Source organism: Drosophila biarmipes, chromosome 2L (genome assembly GCF_025231255.1).
Source record: "Drosophila biarmipes strain raj3 chromosome 2L, RU_DBia_V1.1, whole genome shotgun sequence".
Classification (NCBI taxonomy): Eukaryota; Metazoa; Arthropoda; class Insecta; order Diptera; family Drosophilidae; genus Drosophila; species Drosophila biarmipes.
Window position 1 is genome coordinate 10,378,032 of NC_066612.1, and position 18,871 is coordinate 10,396,902.

At 48.0% G+C, this 18,871-nt stretch overlaps 2 protein-coding genes across 6 annotated transcripts in view; both read right to left on the reverse strand.

The window, feature by feature from the left end:
• Positions 1–335: 335 nt before the first annotated feature.
• On the reverse strand, positions 336–5,642 carry LOC108032795 (uncharacterized). Of its 2 annotated transcripts, XM_017106801.2 has the most exons (9): positions 5,332–5,640; positions 4,941–5,278; positions 3,777–4,881; positions 2,166–3,721; positions 1,472–2,106; positions 1,263–1,417; positions 993–1,203; positions 825–932; positions 336–766 (listed from the first exon to the last, which is right to left on the reverse strand). In XM_017106801.2, the coding sequence occupies exons 1-9, from the start codon at positions 5,576–5,578 to the stop codon at positions 397–399; spliced, it is 4,725 nt and encodes a 1,574-aa protein (XP_016962290.1). In that variant the 5' UTR covers positions 5,579–5,640; the 3' UTR covers positions 336–396. The 2 variants fall into 2 exon arrangements, 1 of the variants encoding a protein (XP_016962290.1); XR_007763372.1 differs by lacking the exons at positions 336–766; positions 825–932 and having other exon boundaries at positions 1,065–1,203; positions 1,263–1,406; positions 5,332–5,642.
• A 192-nt stretch (positions 5,643–5,834) lies between these two features.
• LOC108032615 (laminin subunit alpha-1) overlaps positions 5,835–18,871 on the reverse strand; it is a 67,017-nt gene continuing 53,980 nt past the window's right edge. For 3 of the 4 annotated variants that reach the window (XM_017106551.3, XM_017106553.3, XM_050884991.1), the window contains 12 exons: positions 13,275–14,634; positions 12,929–13,184; positions 12,478–12,874; positions 10,712–12,399; positions 9,902–10,654; positions 9,551–9,833; positions 9,339–9,489; positions 8,623–9,280; positions 7,100–7,718; positions 6,907–7,040; positions 6,602–6,830; positions 5,835–6,513 (listed from right to left, as the gene is read on the reverse strand). In XM_017106551.3, coding sequence (XP_016962040.1) covers positions 6,359–6,513; positions 6,602–6,830; positions 6,907–7,040; positions 7,100–7,718; positions 8,623–9,280; positions 9,339–9,489; positions 9,551–9,833; positions 9,902–10,654; positions 10,712–12,399; positions 12,478–12,874; positions 12,929–13,184; positions 13,275–14,634 — 6,683 coding nt within the window. In that variant the 3' untranslated portion in view covers positions 5,835–6,358. The other variant, XM_017106552.3, reaches the window with a different exon arrangement.

Below are 18,871 nucleotides of genomic sequence, written 5' to 3' on the forward strand. Positions count from 1 at the left end.
CTTAAACCATTAAGGTTATACGCGGTAATGCGGGTTAAGACGTAAATATTATTATTATTTATGGGGTATAATAATTAATATATTTATTTTATTTTAAATTCTTTAGTTCTTTTCAGAAATTGTAATTTTATATTATTATTATATAAAGGTTAACTAGGTTAAATATATGGATGAGAAACACACTTTATATATTACATTATATGAGTATTCTAAAATAAACTTAGTGGCAAAATTAGAAAAACCAGACCAGTTTTAAAGATTTTATTTATTTTCCTTGATTTTAATTATACCCTGAAAATGTATCCCAACTTTAGCGACAGTCGGTAAAATATTGCACCTTTTGCATCCTTAAAATAATCTTTATTCCGTTTAGAAATCTTACTTAAAGTATTGACTCTAATCTATGGACTTGAGATACTTGGGACAGACACATTTGTTCTTCTTCAATTTGGCTTTGCTGGATTGTGGAGGACTTGGCTCCTCGGCGGGATCGAGTACAATCTCCTCGGGATGGGCCTTCTCGTTGCACTTGGACGTCATGAACTCGAAGAACTCGATGTTCCTCACATGGGAGTTGAACTGGTCCTTGAACTGGAAGTAGTTCGGATACACCTTGTGCTTCAGCATGGCCATGTAAAGGCTGAGGCGCTGCTGTTCAATGAACATCCGGCGACGGTGTTCGGCATGGTGGTTCTTCCAACTGCGCTTGCTAATCTCCTGCTGAACCAGGAGGCGAAGACGCGGATGCAGGTGGAACAGAATAGCCCTAAGAGGGTATTAATGTTTTATAAAAATAATCGTAAAAAATTCTCTTTACAACTCACTCCATAAAGCGAAATCGCTGCTTTCTGAACTTTATAGACTCAAAGACAGAAACGAACTGGTGTATCCTATCCGTGTTGGCCAGCTGTGCAGGTAACTCCACATAAATTCTGAGATATTCAGATTTCAGTTATTTAATCCCGACTAACTTTTCCATACCTATTAATTACCTGCTGTTCAGAACCATGGGAAATTCGTTAGGCGGAGGCGGTTTAGTTTCAAGTTTGAATCGAGGAAACTTCTGCATATCCTTATCGAACCAATCGTACTCGTTTTTCATTTGCGTATTCACCGAAGTCAGCTCGTTCACATCTATAAAGTAGTTGCCAGCACAGTAGTTATATTCTCCCAGAGGAGGCAGCGATTTTAGCAACTCAAATCCTAAGAAAAATGTATTAATTTGGTCTTGAAATGGAAACGATATATGATATTTATGATACCTTTCTTTTGGCATGATGGGTACTGGGTTTCCAGGAAGTAAAGGGTGCGCCGCTTGGGACAAAAGCAATTGATGAAACTGGTCAGCTCGTCAACCCAATTTCGAAAAGTTGTCGCCAGGCTTTCGGCAAAGTTAACCTTTAATTCTATATCGTCACTAAGAAGCAAGTTATATTTAAAACATTTTTTGGATTTTCATAAAAATCCTTACCGAACTTGTAGGTTACACCTTGCGTTTTCGTCGCACCCAAACTTGCGCAGGTGGGTTTTTATAGTGGCCCGATCCTCAAAAAGGGCCAGAAACAGGTTGTCGCACTCAACCTCCACACACGAGGTTTCAATCAGTTCAAAGCCTTCCGGCTTTTGTTCTTCGCCACTGCTGGGGGAGGATGATTCGTCAGAAGGAGCATCTGTTTGCGGAGTTTCTGATTCCTTCCGGATCTTAGCCTTCGTCCACTCATCGGGATCGGCCTCGGAAGATGGAGTCTCCATGGCGGGATCGGAGTACTGTGCCTCAGGGGATATCCGATCTTTAAACACCCGAACATTCAGGTTGTCGCAGGTGAAGATCGAGGTCTCAAGATTCAGATCCACATCGGTTATGTGGCTGAACATAAAGTGGATACCGGCATAGACTTTGTGGTTTATGAAGAAACTGTTTGGCCTGAAAGTTATAAAACTTTTTTCAAAGAAAATCTCCCCCTCCTCCTCCTCCGGCATGAGATCGCTTTTGCATGACAAACGTTTGCTCCTTAGGCTCGTACTTCGAGACTCCTCAACAAATGAAGCATTCTGACTGACATCTTTAAATGGCAAACCATCCGGAGCGTTGATGAAAATAGTTTCCTGCCAAAAACAAATTATTAAATTACTGATCGCATATCTTGATTGTCATATAATACAACCTTTCGAAATTGTTCGAATATCTCGGCGTTGGCATGAGAACTGCTCGAACTGATTTCAACGTCGAACTCATCGACATCCGTGCCAGGGTCCCAGCCGTCGGTGGTTCCGGAAGTGATGACGGTCCCGTCGTGGTGGTAGCACCTCAACTCTCCCACCGTCCAGATCATCTTGACGCCATCGTCTCGCATCGAATAGGACTCGTTGGCGAAGTAGTCGTGCCACTCGGTGTTCCGGAAGGGTTTCCCGCACCAGATCTTCCCGTCGCGCTGCACATGGACCACACTCCCCAGCGAGGTGATCAGCTTGAGGTGTCGATAGCTCAGCTTGTAGAGGGCCATGATGAAGTTGAGGAAGGTTAGCTCGAACTTAATGCTCTCGAATAAAGCGGCAGCCTGTTGTTCTTTGAGCTGCCGGCTTCTGCGCCTGCCCAAATTCGATCCCTTGGAGGCCAGGCTCTTCTGGGTGACCTTGGAGCCCACGCTCTGGGTCGATGGCCGGAGAATGGAATCCCTCCCACCCATACTGCGTACAATCGAGTCCTTTTGGGTCGAACCCTCGCGGCTCTTCTCCCTCTTCTTGGGCTCGCGAATGGGCTGGTAGCTGGAGTAGGTGGACTGCGTGGAGCAGGCATTGATAAACTCCGAGTTCAGGTCCTCCTCCTCCTCGTTGTCGGCCTCCGTAAAGCTGTACAGATGGTACACCTCCCCGTTGTAACGCATGATCAGAACGGTGTCGGTGCTCTGGTAGAACACGATCACACAGCCGTAGGGTGTGCAGACCCGCCTGCTCTCGTCCAGCTCGTTGTCCTGATACTGCCACAGGTGCTCCGTGTGGGTGTCGTGGCAGTAGGTGCTCAGGCCGTTGGGAAAGTTCAGCACCGCCTTGGCGCATTCCATCTTTTTGGGCATCACCCGGAGACTGATACCGTTCTTCGACACGATCCTCACGCTGGCATCCGCTGCAGTGGCTCCCAAGGGCTCGTCGGCACTCCGGAAGTGCACCTCCTGGCCACCAATCTCGAGGGCCAGACACTTGTTCATCTGGCGGAAGTTCCACCTCTCCTCATAGAGCAACATCCTGCCCTCTTCGAAGAAGTACTTGGAGGTCTTGGACTTGATGGTCTGCCGGGTGTCGTCCAGATTATAGCCGTCCAGCATGGGATGATTTCGACCTAGTCCCACGGACAAATGCTTTGACTCGACTGCAGACTCTTTTGCTTGGGAAAAGGAACCTTGTGCTTCCATTGTCGTAGGCTTTCCAGACAGCCTTGTAAATCTTGATGGCATTGTTATATCCGCAATGACTGAATCCTTGCGGCTGACAGCCCGCGATTCTTCCAGTTCCCTTTTTTCCCTTTTATTAGCCAACTGTTCCTTAATCGACTTTTTGCGTATAAAGACATTGGGATCGATGGACACGCGATCGTTGTCCTCATTGCACCTGACCATTAAGGGGTCGTGACCCAAAATCACCTCCGCACTCTGGGTTTCGTGAGACAAATAACTTTCTGTGATCTCGCTGAACTTTTGCGGGGTGACCAGGTCGTCGAGGAAAGCTGGAAATTAAGGAAATAAATGAAATATACTTTAGAGCACCTACTAGGTACCTACTTTCCATTTCGTACAGTGTAAAGTCCCTGAAGCAAAGGCGTGTGGGGATGACCGTTTGATTCTCCTGCTCGAAGACCTCGTTCAGGGATCGCCGGAAAGTGTAGAGATGCACATCGGGCTGGACCTCCTCCACGCTGAAGTCGTCGTACTCCTTGACCAGCTGGATAATGCGTTGCATGACCGAGTCATCCGTGAGATAGAGCTCGGCAAACTTGGGCAGGAAGATCGGTTCCAGTCCGCCATTGTATGGCTGACATGCCAGTGAGTGGTTGATATAGCCGGAAGTGAAGTACCGCCGCAACAGGTTGTACTCCAGACAGCCGTGGTACACGTTCCGCATCAGGGACTGGTCCATGTAGGACATCAGGTTGGACAGCAGCCCATTGGCCTGCTCCACGAAAATACGATCGTTCTTGTTCAGCTTCACGACGCTCTTGAACGAGTTCGCATACACCTTCACCTTGTCCAGGACTCGGGTTTGAACCGATGGCGTGGGATTGGCCAGGAGCAGGACCTCCGTCTCGGTCATCAGTTCCCTGGGATTGGCAAACGTGCTCATCAGCGACTCCATGTACATGTAGACTGTGCTGTCATCGTCCCGCGAAACCGGCATCTGGGTCTTTATATAATGCCCCTGGATGCTCAGCGATTCGACGATGTGGAATGATTCCAGCAGCGACAGCGCGGGATCCATCTTAACATTCGTCTCCCTGTACTGCTCCACGTAGAACATGCGGTACCACTCGCGCAGGGTTTCCACATCGTACATGTACCAGCTCAGCTGGTCGAAGACGTCGTCCGTGAACTTGGCCGCCATGCAGGCGGACATCTGGGGCAGCTGGTGCTGGAAGATGCCCACCGGCTTCGAAGGCGTCCTCTTGCGCAGGGAGTGGATGTCCCTCTGGATGTTGGCCAGTGCCTCCTGGAGCTGTTGCTCCCGCCGTGGACGAGGCACGAGCAGATCGTAGGCACTCTCCTCGGGCATGAAATGGATGATTGCCCTTAGCGGTTGTTCGTAGGCCAGAAGATTCTTATAGAAATCGTTGTCCATTTGGCCCACGATCAGGATCAGGATTTTCGTAAAGAGCGGATTGTCTCTGATGTACTGGAAATGAAAGAGCAGTTATGGAATGTGGTTACATATCACATCGTACCATAACCCACCTCACGCTTGGACTCCGCTACTCCCTTGCCAACCTTGTGGTGCTCCTTGGCTGTCACGGAGGAGCACTTGATCTTCTCCAGGCGCACCTTGTCGCTGGATGCCTTGCCCGTTTTGGGCCTGGCCGTGTTCTCACCTCGCTTGGTCTCTGGGGTACCTTTCTTCTTGGGCACTAGGTTCTTGAGCTGAGCGGGTATATTACGTTGCCAATAGGCGTGCAGGTCGAAGTTCGCCTCGGACTCGATCTTCTTGGTTGTTTTGTCGAACTCGTCGACGCAGTTTTGAATGCATTGCAGTGCAATGTTCACCGGATCCAAAGCCCTAAAATCTAGGGAGCCTCCTAGAAGTCATATTTGAGTAACTATTTCGAGAAATGGTTGAGGTAAAACTTACCACCTTTCTTGATCCTCGACTTTCGCTCGAACTGCACGTTGGCCTCCAGAATTTCTTTATCCAAGTCAATGACGAACACCGCCCGACGAGTGCCGCTGATCACCCGCTTTACAAACTCATCTCGCACAGCCTTTAATCCATTCTCGTAGAAGTTGACGCAGTAGATATAGGGGCCTAGGAGATCGATCCCGGAAGCTAGGGATCTGCGGATCCGTCGGGTGCTCCGCCTGGATTTATTCACACTCATCGTGTGGGATACAAAATATGTGGGTTATGCTGTATGGGGAGTCTAGAAACTTGTGATTCAGGCTGGTGAAAGTTAACTCCCAGAAGAATTTCTAAACCAAAATCCAGGTAAAGACTACCTGAATAATGAGTGATTTTATTCAAGTTTTAAAAGTATCCCAATTATTACCCCCACATCCTTAGCTATTGTTAAGGGGCAGAACCCCCTTCAAGTTTATATTTTTTATGTATTCCATAGAAACGACATGATTTTAAAGTTGAGTTAAATAATAGTAATTTTTATTTAATTTATTATTATGTGAATATTAAATGTACATGCGTATGTGCTATGATAAATACAAACTAAATGGCATTTCTATTTACAAATGAAAGTAATGAAACTTAGAGCTACTTAAGTAAATTTCGTTGCGCACTATACAAACAGGAGATTCGTTAGACACAAATTTTAAACAAGTTGTATGCCAAATGAAATACCAACCTAAAGCCTCTGTTGAAACATAAAATAAATAATGGAAAAATAAAAATCTTTATAATTAGTCGAAATAAATTATGAATCAGATTTCAAAGTACAAAATGCAGTCACTGGCAATTAAATTTGTAGTTAAATGTACAAGTAAGCAAACTTAATCCTAGAGTAATCTAACTTATATGGCAGTGAAGGGTTATAAATAACTGGCTCTAAACTCGTTATTGATCACAATACATTTGGAAAAAGTTTTGGTGTGGCGTCAACAGGAACCAGAAGCGCCCGGAAAGCGGTCCGGATTTGGGGAACCGATCTTCAGCTCTCATCGCTGGACACGAGGCACTCGCTGAGGAGCACGTTCCTCAGATCCTCCATGTCGATCCAGTCCCGTCGCTCGTTCCGGATGGACACGTGCCGGATGCATCCCTTGAAGTTCTCCCGCGACATCAGGGATCCACTGGGAGCAGTATCTGTAAAATAACAATACAATGAGCGAAAATATTGAATACAATATTTAACCTAAAATAATTATCCACAAACGCTTCCCTATAGACCCACCTGGCAGCCCGCCTATATAGAGTGGAGAGCGGGTTTGCACCTTTCCTGCATTCCTCTGATTTCCCACACTAATCACCGCTGGCAACTGATCGATCCTCAGAACTATCTGTTCGCCATCGTAAAGAGCCGAAATATTGTGCCACTTGTTGTCACACAAGGCATATTTAGTGGGCAGGGATGATTCCACACGCATTGGCAGTCCATCTCCAAGATCGCAGGAGAACACAATCTACCAAGGAAAAATAAATAAAATGAGCATTTTTAATTAATAAATTAGTTTTAAATGTAAAGGCAGTTTCACCTACATTGCCATTATGCAGTTCCAGCGAAAGGGCAGGGAATCCATTGGGGTCAGAGACACTTAGCAGGATGCCCGATAGCTCCGAAGTTCGGAATTCCGTTTCCAGGTCCAGGTACTTGCCCACATTAAAGTTTTTCTCTGAGAATGAAGAAAAAGGAGGTTATTTGATTCCCATTTAGGAACTTTATATAACTCACTGTATATGGCGTAGGCGTCGCCGGGGAAATAGCTGCCCCTCTCCACCGTGGGGAAGCACTGACCCACATTGGAGTGTTTGCCGGGTCGGGCCAGATCCTGGGTGCTGTTGTTGATGCTGACGCGGCGCAGGCAGCCCTTGAAGGGCTCCAGGCGGACGTACATCTCCGATGAGACCTTGACCGGCGACTGTGGCAAGCCGCCAACCAGCAGCAACTGCGAGGCGCCAATCTTCTTGGGCAGCTTCATCTGGGCGGAGGTCTTTTGGTCGGTCCGCCCGATTTCCACGGACATGGTAACCTTGCGATCCTGGCAGCTAATCGTCACCCGGTGCCATTCGCCATCGTTTAGCTTGGCCGTAAGCTGGAGCTCCTCGCGCCGACGGCCTCGCACCACCAGGACCAGCTGTCCGTCCTTGAGGATGAGGGCCACATAGTGCTTGGGCTTCTCCTTGCTGCCCGGGGACAGGTAGAGCATGCCGTTCGGGTAGAAGGAGCGGAAGTCGAAGCTCAGGTGGAAGTTGCGCTGCCAGAAGTGACGCTCCGGCAGCTTCAGCTGGGAGTAGCTGTAGATGTCGTCGCCAAACTTGAAGGCGTTCGGCTCGTAGGAGTAGCTGCCGATCTGCAAGAGAGCAACCCCATTATGACCAGGACCATCGGACTTCCTACTGGAACTCAACTCACCGCGACGACTTTGTGTTAGTTTCTGAGCTTTTGCGATGCGATCTCAGCGATAGCGAGTTACAAAAAATAAAAACTTTGCCATGATATTGTTTGTTTTGGTTATAAAAATGTTTTATTTGGGTAAATGTGATAACAATTAAATGTCCATGTTGCAGATAGCAAATGTTAATCGTATGATACAGTCATGAAAGCAAAAACGTACACAAAGCGTTGATGAGTGATGTGTATGATATGAGTATGGTGAATCTTACGAACTAAATTGAGCTCTGAGGCTTATCGAATAGCAAAAAGTCGTATGAAATATATACAAAATTGCAAATGTGTTTAAAAAGATAATTATCAGCTAAGAATATGGCTCGTTTTAGGTTTTAGTTATCTGTGGACCAGGATGCGCTAGCTTAAAGCTAAATCAGTCTGCCCATAAGAAGGAACACTATGCCCACATGATTTTTCAAATAAAATCTCTGCTTTGATAATGCTCCAATGGGCCCACCTTCCCAATGCCTTTAATGCAAGAACTGAGGTTATATCTTTGATGATGGTTGGTTATATTAATCCACATGTAGACCACATAGAGTAGCTTGTTTGGTTAGCTTTTGTTTTTGTTTTAGGCGAAATTAGTATACAAATGAGCTTTCTTGAAGCGCAGCGCTTGAAGCTTATAGCATAGTCGCTTTTGACATAATTGCTTAGCAACTAAAATCCTATAAAAACAAAGAGAAACGTTTGAGTTTAACAGCGTTAGGTAGCCACATATTTACATGCAGTAGATGGACAGTACCCATTAAAATCTTTACTCCCCACCGAACCAATCCAGAAATAGCAAAACTTTAGGCACTTACCCGCTTGCAGCCCTCAGGCGAGGCCGTGAAACTCTTTCCAATCATGGGTTCCGTTTTCAGCAGGACATCGTACAGTCCTCCTTTGAGACTGCCCATCAGCGGACCATTCCTTCCGATCTGAACATTGGCGAAGGTCAGGGCGTCGTTGAAGTTAATGGTTCGGTTGTTGAACACCACATCCCGAATGGCTCCCTCAAGATTCACAAAGGTCGGCGCCAAGGGAGTATAGCTCTCGTGGGGCGGGGCTCCTCCGATATACAGCCCTCCTGCGTCCCGCGGAAGGCTGACCACCGTGGGATTGCCGTTCAGGTTGCGAGTCTCCTGCAGCTCATCGTCCACCATCAGTTCCAGCTTGCGACCCGTCTTGATCAGATTCACCACATGGAACTCGCCGTCGTTCAGTTGACTGAAATTCGAAGACAACTTGACGAAGCTGCGACCCGAGTTGACCCACACATGCAGTTGGCCATCCACCAGGCTGATGGAGAAGTTGCCCTTGATGTCCTTGGCATCGTAGTCGGCAAGGATCTCAGGCGGATAGGCGGCCAGGAGCAGCAGGCAGTCCGGCTGCAGGGTTCGGAACACCAAAGCGGTATTGGAACGCTTTCGGAGCGACTGTGATGGCAGCTCCAAGTAGCCGTTGCCCGAGAAACCAGCCCTGGAAATGATTTATATATTAGATAACAATTTCAATACAACATAAGTTTGGTACCCACTTGGTGATCATCTCCTTGCAGGAAGACTCCACGCCATAGATGCTGGAGCTCTCCAGGGGATCGTAGGTTTCCCCGTTCACCTGGACATCCTTCATGCAGCCCAGGAAGGGATTGTCTGCTCCAGGTGCCTTGGAGGTACCCGAGGTGAAACCTGTGATAGGTATGAGAAATCAGTTTAGGTGCTTTTAGAAGAACACGGATCAAAGAATTACCTGGCGGAACACCGCCCAGATAATAGACTGCCTTGGACAGATCCGGTAGCAAGTGAATGTTCACGGGTAGGGTGGGTGCTCCGGAAATTGGGCGATCGTTGTTCACTCGGAGCATTCCATTCTCCGTACTACGCTTGGCAGAGAACTCCCGCGCAGCCTCAATCTTGATCCACTGACCCACATTGTACTTCTTGGTGGTGTTTATCTCCAGCTTGGACTCGTCGCCGTAGTCGATGCGGAACATGATCCGACCTCGGCTCAAAGTTACCGACACCGAGCGGTTCTACAATACAGTTATAAATGTTATGATACATTACATCCTTAAACAAGATTTTATTATGATATACTAACGTTCTTGTCATCAACCGCTAGGAAGAGCAGGGCATTCTCGTCCAGCGTTCGGAAGGTCATCTGCACAGAGAACAGATTCTTGCGAGTGGGTCGTGGCCGGGTCTTCATCAGCTGGGCATAGCCCAAACCATTGAAATGGCGAGCAGTGGATGAGGCGGACGACTCCTTGGCCCCAACCATGGATCCACCGCAGCTGCCCTCGCTGGTCACGAAGTTCCACAGACCCAGCGGCTTGTTGTCCACCTCCACCTTGTGCACCACCACATTGAGCCCTGGTGTGAAATGCAAGTCCTTGGATGCAAAACCGCCCAGCGATATCCGATCGTTTCGAGACTGATAGAAGCGTGTGTGTTCCGTATCCGTGGATCCAGTGATTGTCACCGGATTGGCCGGGGTCAGCTCCCCGTAGTTGTTCATGCGACGCACCATCAGGCTGCCCAAATTGAGGGTCCTATTGGCCTCCACGTGGTACCAGGCGTCGTCGTACTTGGGATCCCGTGTCTGCACCACCATGGGATGTGTGACGGTGGCCGTCGTGCCACCTAGGTTCCACACCAGGCGCACTCGACGTTTGTACAGCTCCAGCGTGATGTGACGTCCCTCGCTGCTGACCAACTGGATCAGGGGAGAACTCTCGAGGTGATTGGACAATGCAAAGCTCATGCGGAGCTTGTTCGAGGTGCTCAAGCCATACGAAGCGGGCAGGTAGGAACGACTGCACTTCGGACCCAGGGACTCCAAGGAGACATCGATCTGTAAGAGAGATCCTTGGTAAAATACATTACAAAGTGGAAAGTATGATCATATTACCCCTTCTGCCGCATGCCTGGCCTTGGCAATCTGATCCCTGAGCTGCTGCAGCTGCTGGGCCATGCTGTTGTTCCAGACCTCGAACACCTGCTGCTCCTTCTCGGCCTGCTGCTCCAGGTAGCTCAGGGACACGTTGGCCAGCCGCAGGTTGGTCTGGGTCAGCGATATGTTCTCCTGGGCCATGCCCAGCTTGATTTCCCAGTCGGGCTCCAGGTTGGAGAACGACTTCCGCATGTTCTGGATGGACTGCTGCATCTCTTTGGCCAGTCGCAGTTCGGCTCGCATTTCTTCCCCTGTCCGTTCGGCCAGTTCCAGAGCCTCCTTGGTCTGCTGACGGGCTGAACCCTCGGAGAGATCCTGCAGTTGTCCGGAAATGTTGTTCGTGCGCCTGCCGGATTCGTATATTGTAGCCTTGATGCCCTCCACCTGCTGCTCCTGCCGATGCAGTTTGTCCTTCAGCACATTCGATTTCTGCATCTGCTTGAGGGCCTCTTGCTGGAGTTGTCGTGATCTGTCCAGCGAATGCTGGGCTCGAACGATCATGGAGCTGCCATCGCTGGGATAGAGGGTTCGTTGCGCCTCGTATACCCTCACCTTTGCCATATTCGAAGCCTGTCGAGCATCATTGATGGCCTTGGTTATGTTACTGTGGGCGGAACTGGCCAGCATGGCTATGCGGGCACCATTTCTGGTGGGCTGGAACTGGCGGGCGTACTCATTGGATCGCTCCAGCAGGTGATTGGCATGCTTCTCCGCCTTGGGGAGCCAGTGCTTGCGAACCTCCCGCTGCTGCTCGGATTTTACACCCAGTGTGGTATTCAACACTAGCCGCGATCCATCCAGCTGGTTGAGATGGCCATTGAGCAGGATTTGCCGCTGGAGAGTCAGTCTCAACAAGCCCTCGCCTTGCTCCACATAGCCGGGATCAAGGTGTTCGTTAATCCGCTGGTTAAGGTCATTCAGCTCCTGGTGAGATTCACCCACATAGACACTCAAGTTGCGTACATGCTCCAGCACATCCTCCGCTTCACTCTCCACCTCCTGAACGCGATCCACTTGCAGCCGCATGTCCACCACCCGATGATTCGTCTGATTTAAGTCCCTCCAGAGCATCTCCAGGCGGGCACTCTCATCGAAGGCTGAATCCGAGGCATTACCCATGGCGTAAAAGTGCCGCCAGGCGCAATCGTTCGTGCTGCGGATTCCCTGGACCATTTGATCGTGATCCCTGATGGCCTGGAGATAGAAACGGGCCTGCTTCAGAGCCGTTGGCAGGCTCAGGTGATGGGAACTCTTCCCGTAGCCCCTTAAATCCGAAAGCGTTTGAAGGATCTCCCCATGGATTAAGCCAACACTGTGCTGTTGGGCCGCAGCATCCTCGTGCATCGATTTGATGGCAAACTCCCTCTTTCCAATGGTACCCACTGCTTTGCGGGACTGGAACTTTAGATTTTCGGCGTGTGCCTCTAGCTTGAGGATGTCAGCGGAATCGTAATCCTGCAGACGGCGCTTGGCCTGGCTAAAGTCCCGGTGGCGTTCCTTCCACTCGTCGTAGGCGTTTTCGTATTTGGATAGTTTTCGATAAGGTGCCGGAATTCCGGTCAGATCCATGTTGTGCATTCCGCGACGCAGCTTGTGACCCACCAGCTCCACATAGTCCAAGAGCAGAAGGGTGCAATTGTCGCAAACTGTCGATAAGAAAAATATCAATAAATGTATAGTAAATAATGGTTAATATTATATAACCACTTGGCACATTGACTTACTCCTGCATCCATTATCCACCAGATGGTAACGTTCCGCCTGACACTTGTCGCACTTCAGTCCTGTGACACCCTCCCGACAGTAGCATCTTCCCGTCTCCACATCGCAGCCCTCGCTTCGGATGCCATCCGGATGGCAGTTGCATGGCTGGCAAGTAGTGTTTGGATACCTCATGGGATCTCCAAAGTATCCCGCTTGGCACCGCTCACACAGTCGTCCAGTGTAGCCCGGCTTGCAGACACAACTGACTTCTCCGTTCCAGACATTGCAGCCCCGGGCAAAGTTCCTATTGGTCTCCGGACACGGACAAGCCTGACAGCCGTGCGGCGAGTTGGGGTCGCCGTAGAAGCCCTCGGCACACTGATGACAGTGATCACCTCCAGTGTTTCCCCGACAGTTCTGCGTAGAAAGACAGTTACGAGATGTTTAGTTTTCGTAGTAAGTTTTAGTTACCTGACACACTCCAGTTTCTCGATCACAATCGCTGCTGCGGCCATTGCAATGACAGGGAGCTGATCTTCCTATCAGATCCTCAATGAATACGCTCTCCACAGCAGTTGTGTTGCGCCATCTGTAGAAGGATCTTCCTGGATCCTGGCAAGACAGTCCAGAAAAGCGCTTGGGACATTTACAACGCTCCACTCCCTTGGCTATCAGGTTGGTGGAACCCTTGATATAGATTCCCGCATCCATGTGAACATTCTGAAGGCTGAACAAATAAAGTAAATATATGTTGGTCTCAGAAAATATGACCAGGAATAATCCTTTTATAAGGTATAGGAGCTCAAAATATACTCACACAACTTCTTGGAAATCGGCAAAGGCAAAAGCCCGGATGAAGATGTGCCGAATGTTCTGGAGGGCAGCCATCAGAGTGTTCCGATCCACGGCCTGGCTGGTGTGGTGGAACTTCCAGAAGGACTCATGCAGTGGCACGCGATGGGTCACATTCAGGGAGTACTCGAACTCCTCGTACTCGTAAAAGTCCAGTAGTAACTTAGAGTGCGCGTGCAATTGAACCAGTGGGTACTGACCCAGCACATTTCGCTCCAAGGGCTTGTGGGCACCCTCGGTGATCAGGGTGAAGTACAGGAAGCCACCGTAGCTGCTGGTCCGATCACCGTAGAACTGAGGTGGTAGTTGGAAGTAGAGAGGGTGATAAAATTGTCCATATGCTCCGATGGAGACGTTTCCAGTGGACTTGGGCACTAGGCTCAGATCATTCATGCGCTGGATCTCGGCATCCTCCCGGTGGAAACCACTGCCCTCCATCTGCACCACCACTATGTACTCGTAATCCGAGCTGGGTACGTGCTGCGTTCGCACCTGCTGGATGCTGAGATTCCTGGACTCCGCCATGCGGATGTGACCCCAGGACAGATCGCTCTGCTCGCACTCGCCGGATCTTCCGAAGCAGAAGCAGCGGGTGCAGCCCTCCGGATTGAGGGCGGAGAGCCCGAAGGTGCTTTGCATGCAGGTGTCGCACTTGAGACCCACCACCAGAGATTTGCACGGACACTGACCGTTCGAGTCGCAGGCAATGGATCCATCTGATTGGGTGAAGGAACCCTCCGGATCGCAGCCGCATCGCCGGCACTCCGGATAGCCAAAGTAGCCCACGGAGCAGGTGTCGCAGTTCCTGCCCGTATATCCCTCACGGCACTGGCACTGGCCATCGCTGGTGGCACACTGCTGACCAATGGAGCCGATGTGATCGCACTCGCATTCCCGGCATCCCCGACGAGCCTGCCAGCCCCAGGTGCCCGGCACACACTGTCCACACCCCAAGCCTCGCGTGAACTTGGGGCAGATGCAGCGGCCATTGTGCGGATCGCACACCTGACCTTCTGACCTACAGGGCGCGCATCGCTGGCAACCCTCGGTGCTGAAGCCAAAGAAGCCCTCCGTGCACTCGTTGCAGTGCTGACCTCCGACCCCGATCTTGCAGTCGCACTGACCCGTCCATGGGTTGCACTCGTGTCCGCGGGATCCGTGCGGATCGCAGCGACAATCCCGGCAGCCCTCACCCGCGGTGAGATTCCAATGACCCGCCCGGCACTTGTCGCACCTCCGTCCGGTCACATTTTCCAGGCAGGCGCATTGTCCAGTGCGCTTGTCACAATCCGAAGACAGCGATCCCACACTGCTGCAGTGGCATTCTGGAAGGAAAGATGCATAAATAAATGTAAATGCATATATTTGAGATATTCAATATTTTTAGTCAGTTAATGAATCAATATCAACGGTGGATAGTACCAATTAATCCCGTTCCTGAGAGCTTTCCCCGTCTTGGGTTACTGGGCCACAACTACGTCACTACGTCACTGTCAGTGGCAGCCAGCTAACTGCACCTAAACAGCCACCAAGTGGTGCGCCCAGACCCACTAGCTCGCTCCACTAGACCCACCAGACCCGCTAGCCAGTTGGTGGGTTTGTGGGTTGCGCGTAGGCAGCGCCCCGAAGTCCGCCCACATTTGCATTGGGTTTCCTATTCGGGCGACAAACGACAAATGCGACGACGGACCTGCGGACGTTGGACCCCGAAAAAAAGCTGTGGGAGACGACGACGTCGGAACAAGCCAGACAAGTCTGCCAGGCACACGAGTATGTGGACAGGCCGGAGGAACATACGAAAATAAATTCATTCATAAATCCGGTAAAACCAACGCAAAAACACTTTTCAAATTGATTGCACGATCTATACAAAAAAATATAAAGCTGAAATATGGGCAAAAAGTGCATGCAAAATTGGATGAGAGTTGCGAATACTAAATAAGACGAATATTAACTGCTCTGTTTTGATAAATTGCTTATAAGAAATGGAACAACTTCCTAAGTGATGATCAAAGGAAATACTTTATGATACATCATATAATTTAACATATTTCAAAAAGGATATGATGCTATTGGTTATATTTCTTGATAATATTGTGCCCTATTTCAAAAAGATACTTATGGAAAAGGAAAAACTTTCTAAGTGATGTTTAAAGAAAATACTTTATAATAAATCTTATGATAAAGGGAGTTATATTTCAACATACTTCAAAAGGGATGTGATGCTTTTGTATATATCTTTTGATAACATTGTAACACAATGATGAAGCACTGCTGATCGCCAACGGACTTTTACCAATCCTAGGGTATCCCAGATGTAAGTATGGAAATATGAACAAGCTTAGCACGCGACACGATAGGATAGGTGATAGTAGATCCACTCCAAAGCTGCACCGTGGTCTCTGAAGATTTTAGTTTTGGGGGCGGGGGGAGAAGGAAGCTGCGCCTTAAGGCACTTGGCATATGGCGGGACTTGAAGACTCAAGACTGACTATAGTGCAGCTGTCAAGTGCCTGGCAGCTCGGCTCGTTCGGGGGATTTGCATTTTCATGAATGAAATGAGTGGCGAGAGAAAGGCCTACGAGTCGCGACTCCTTCAGACGGAGCCACCAATAAAAAGTTCAATCAACCGACGCCATTCAGATGTTTCGCCTGGGCAAATGATGTCATTAAAGTTTACAATGGGAATCACGACTCTTCGCCTGCTCCTCGATCGTTTTTGGCCTTATGCCGGCTGCTTCAGTTGAAAATGCGTTTGTCATGGCAGCACAGTTTGAGAGTCACTGCACACCCACTGGAGATTTATTGCGTGGGTCTCGAGCCTGAGTTTCCTATGGTCGCTGGGTTGTTAGTGGGTTCTCGGGCCTTTGGTTTTATTGACAATTTTGTTTTCCTTGATTTTTTATTAATGAGCACGTTTTGTTTGTTTGGCTGTTTTGTTTTTCCCCCTCAGTTGTATCTGGCTTTTCTGGCTGCCGATCGCCAGACTGGTCCGGTGGTCAGGGAGCTCGAGTGTGGGCCGTCTTGAGAGTACTTCCGTTCGTTTAACGGTTTTCGACTTGAATGTGCGTAAAATTCGAGGGTTCCACTTCACATTTGCCTAGGCGGCATAGTTGGGGATTGATAGATGGCCATTTGCCTTGTCCGCTGGAAATGGCATGAAAAATTAGCGGGTGACTGAGGTTTATCCGTTTTCCTTTTTATATTTTCCACATATCTAATCTTCTAAGCATCGAATCAAGCTATGGCCATTAGTCTCACTTCGATTGCGGCCTTGGAGCCTGTCATTTCCACTGCGTATACACAATGCGACTACCAATGACCAAGCTGTCTGGTCATTCAACGCGGTCACAAATCAAGTGCATTGCAATAAATTAACAATCAAATACTAATAATTCTGAAAATACCAATGAACTGACAGTTTAATTGCAAAGTCTCTTGCTTTCGAGCGCTACCAAAAAATAAAAAGACTGGACAAAATGCAGAAAAATGTAAGAGCTCCAAGCTCACTTGTTGAGCTTCAATTTGGAGCATGTGTTTTGTGGGCAACATACCTAATGTCCAACTCGACACGACAAAATATTGATTTAATGATTTATGGGTAAGCTCACTGCACTCTGGGACACCGTTGCGTATGCGCAATGCATGGTTGTAAAAAGTCATTGATGGATTTCTATCAATTATTAATTATTATTTAAATACTTTACATTTTCTTGAAAGGTCTAAAAATTAATAAAATTGGTTTATTTTCAAGCTATAAACAGTGTTAAATCATTGTAAATTTCTCAGTTTCCCAAAACAGCATATCAATAAACGATTGTAATAAAGATTGAATTTCGATATTTCCACAAGTAATCAAGCCGCAATTAAGCGTCTGTAGGCAACTGCGATAAAATCTGTTGGCAACACGCTGGCTGACTGACTGCATAAGTAAATAAATGAATCAATGAACGAATGAATGAGTGAGCGGGTTGCATTCAATTGAATGATTGACTCACTGACCAACTGACTGACTTGCCGACGACTTCTAGCCATACAAAATGACATTAAGACCGTCGAAAATGATGGATACAAAAGCGGTTGGCTGGCTTTGGTTGGCTCGTTAGCCGCCCACTGTTGACCCACATTTAAAACGAAGGAGAGAGTAATTGGAGTGTGGGATGGGGGAGGACCACCCGGCTTTGGTCTGCCTCCTAACAGCCGTTCCGAAATTCGTTATACTTTTTTTCTCCTCTTTCGCAGCCTTAGTTAATTAACCCGTTTGCATAAATTTTCGGTGCGGGCCACCAACCAAATCGCGAACCAGTTCTACTCCTCGGCGGAACGGACCGGCTGTCGGGACTTTATTTATGCTTTCTTTGATCGAACTCGGCCCGGCACGTCATAATAGTCCCAGTCGCAGCCGCCTCGGCCCCCAACTCAATTGTTTTCGTGCCCGTCGTAAATTAATCGAGTATTAAGTTGGCCAGGAAATTGGGTTCGACTCCTCACTGGCCACGTTCTGGCCACCGACTCGCCGGTAATGACGGGGTGTATTCGAGAAAATAATAGAAAAAATTAATTATAGCATTTTGTTTGTTATAATAAATGGTTTCCGAGTGTCTGGCTCTGGGTGTTTGGATCAACGGCGCCCGATAAGTGGCGGCGTCTATTAAAGTGGCCACATTAGGCCCGACCGCGTATGCAATTTATAAATATCTGAGCCGTGTTGGCTTTGTTGACTTCATTGCGAATTGAGTTGGCCAGATGGGGAAATCGTGTTGCAGATTATTGCGATTACATCGTTTAGCCAAATGAACGGAAACGGAAGCTTCATTGATTGAGATATAAAAGTGGATTCAAGATGGGTCCATAAAAAAGTATAAATAAAATTTTAAATATTTTTGTTTAGCATTTAAAAAAAACTAAGATCCGCCATGTGTTTTGTGGGAGCCAAAACTCGTGTTTACTCACATCAAACATCCTTTTATCATTTCCATATACACCATCGCGCAGGCAACAAAAATAGCAAAATAAAATCTTTAGAGACTACCGACACAAAGAGTCATAAACGGAAACCAAATAAATAAAATCACTTGAGGCACACGATTGCAAAGTGTTTGCGCAAATAATTTGCTAGCTTTTCAACCAAAGACACTTCAAATGATGTGCCGAAAGCAGATTTGAATTTTTAACTCAACAACTAATGTGCATAAATTGGCACGCACAGCTCAAAAAAAAGGAAAAAGGTGGCAAGCCGATTGAAATATGCTCTTTAGTTTCTATAGTTTTCCAATATTTACTAAAATGTATATTATGTCTATAAGTAACAAAACCATGATGCAGCAATTTTTTCAATAAAATTTGATACTTTTTAAATACCCTAAAGAAAAGCCGTCAACGCCTTATGGATACCGAAATATATATCTTAAATAAGTGCTTCGAAGGGGGGTGCGCCTGAAATTTGCTCGCAGATCGGTTTTCATAGCCATGCGAATGTGACATTTGCAAAATGTTTTTCATATTTCTCACATCCAAGTCGGTGCTGCTGTGCCTATGGCGAAGCCAGCACTGCAATCTATT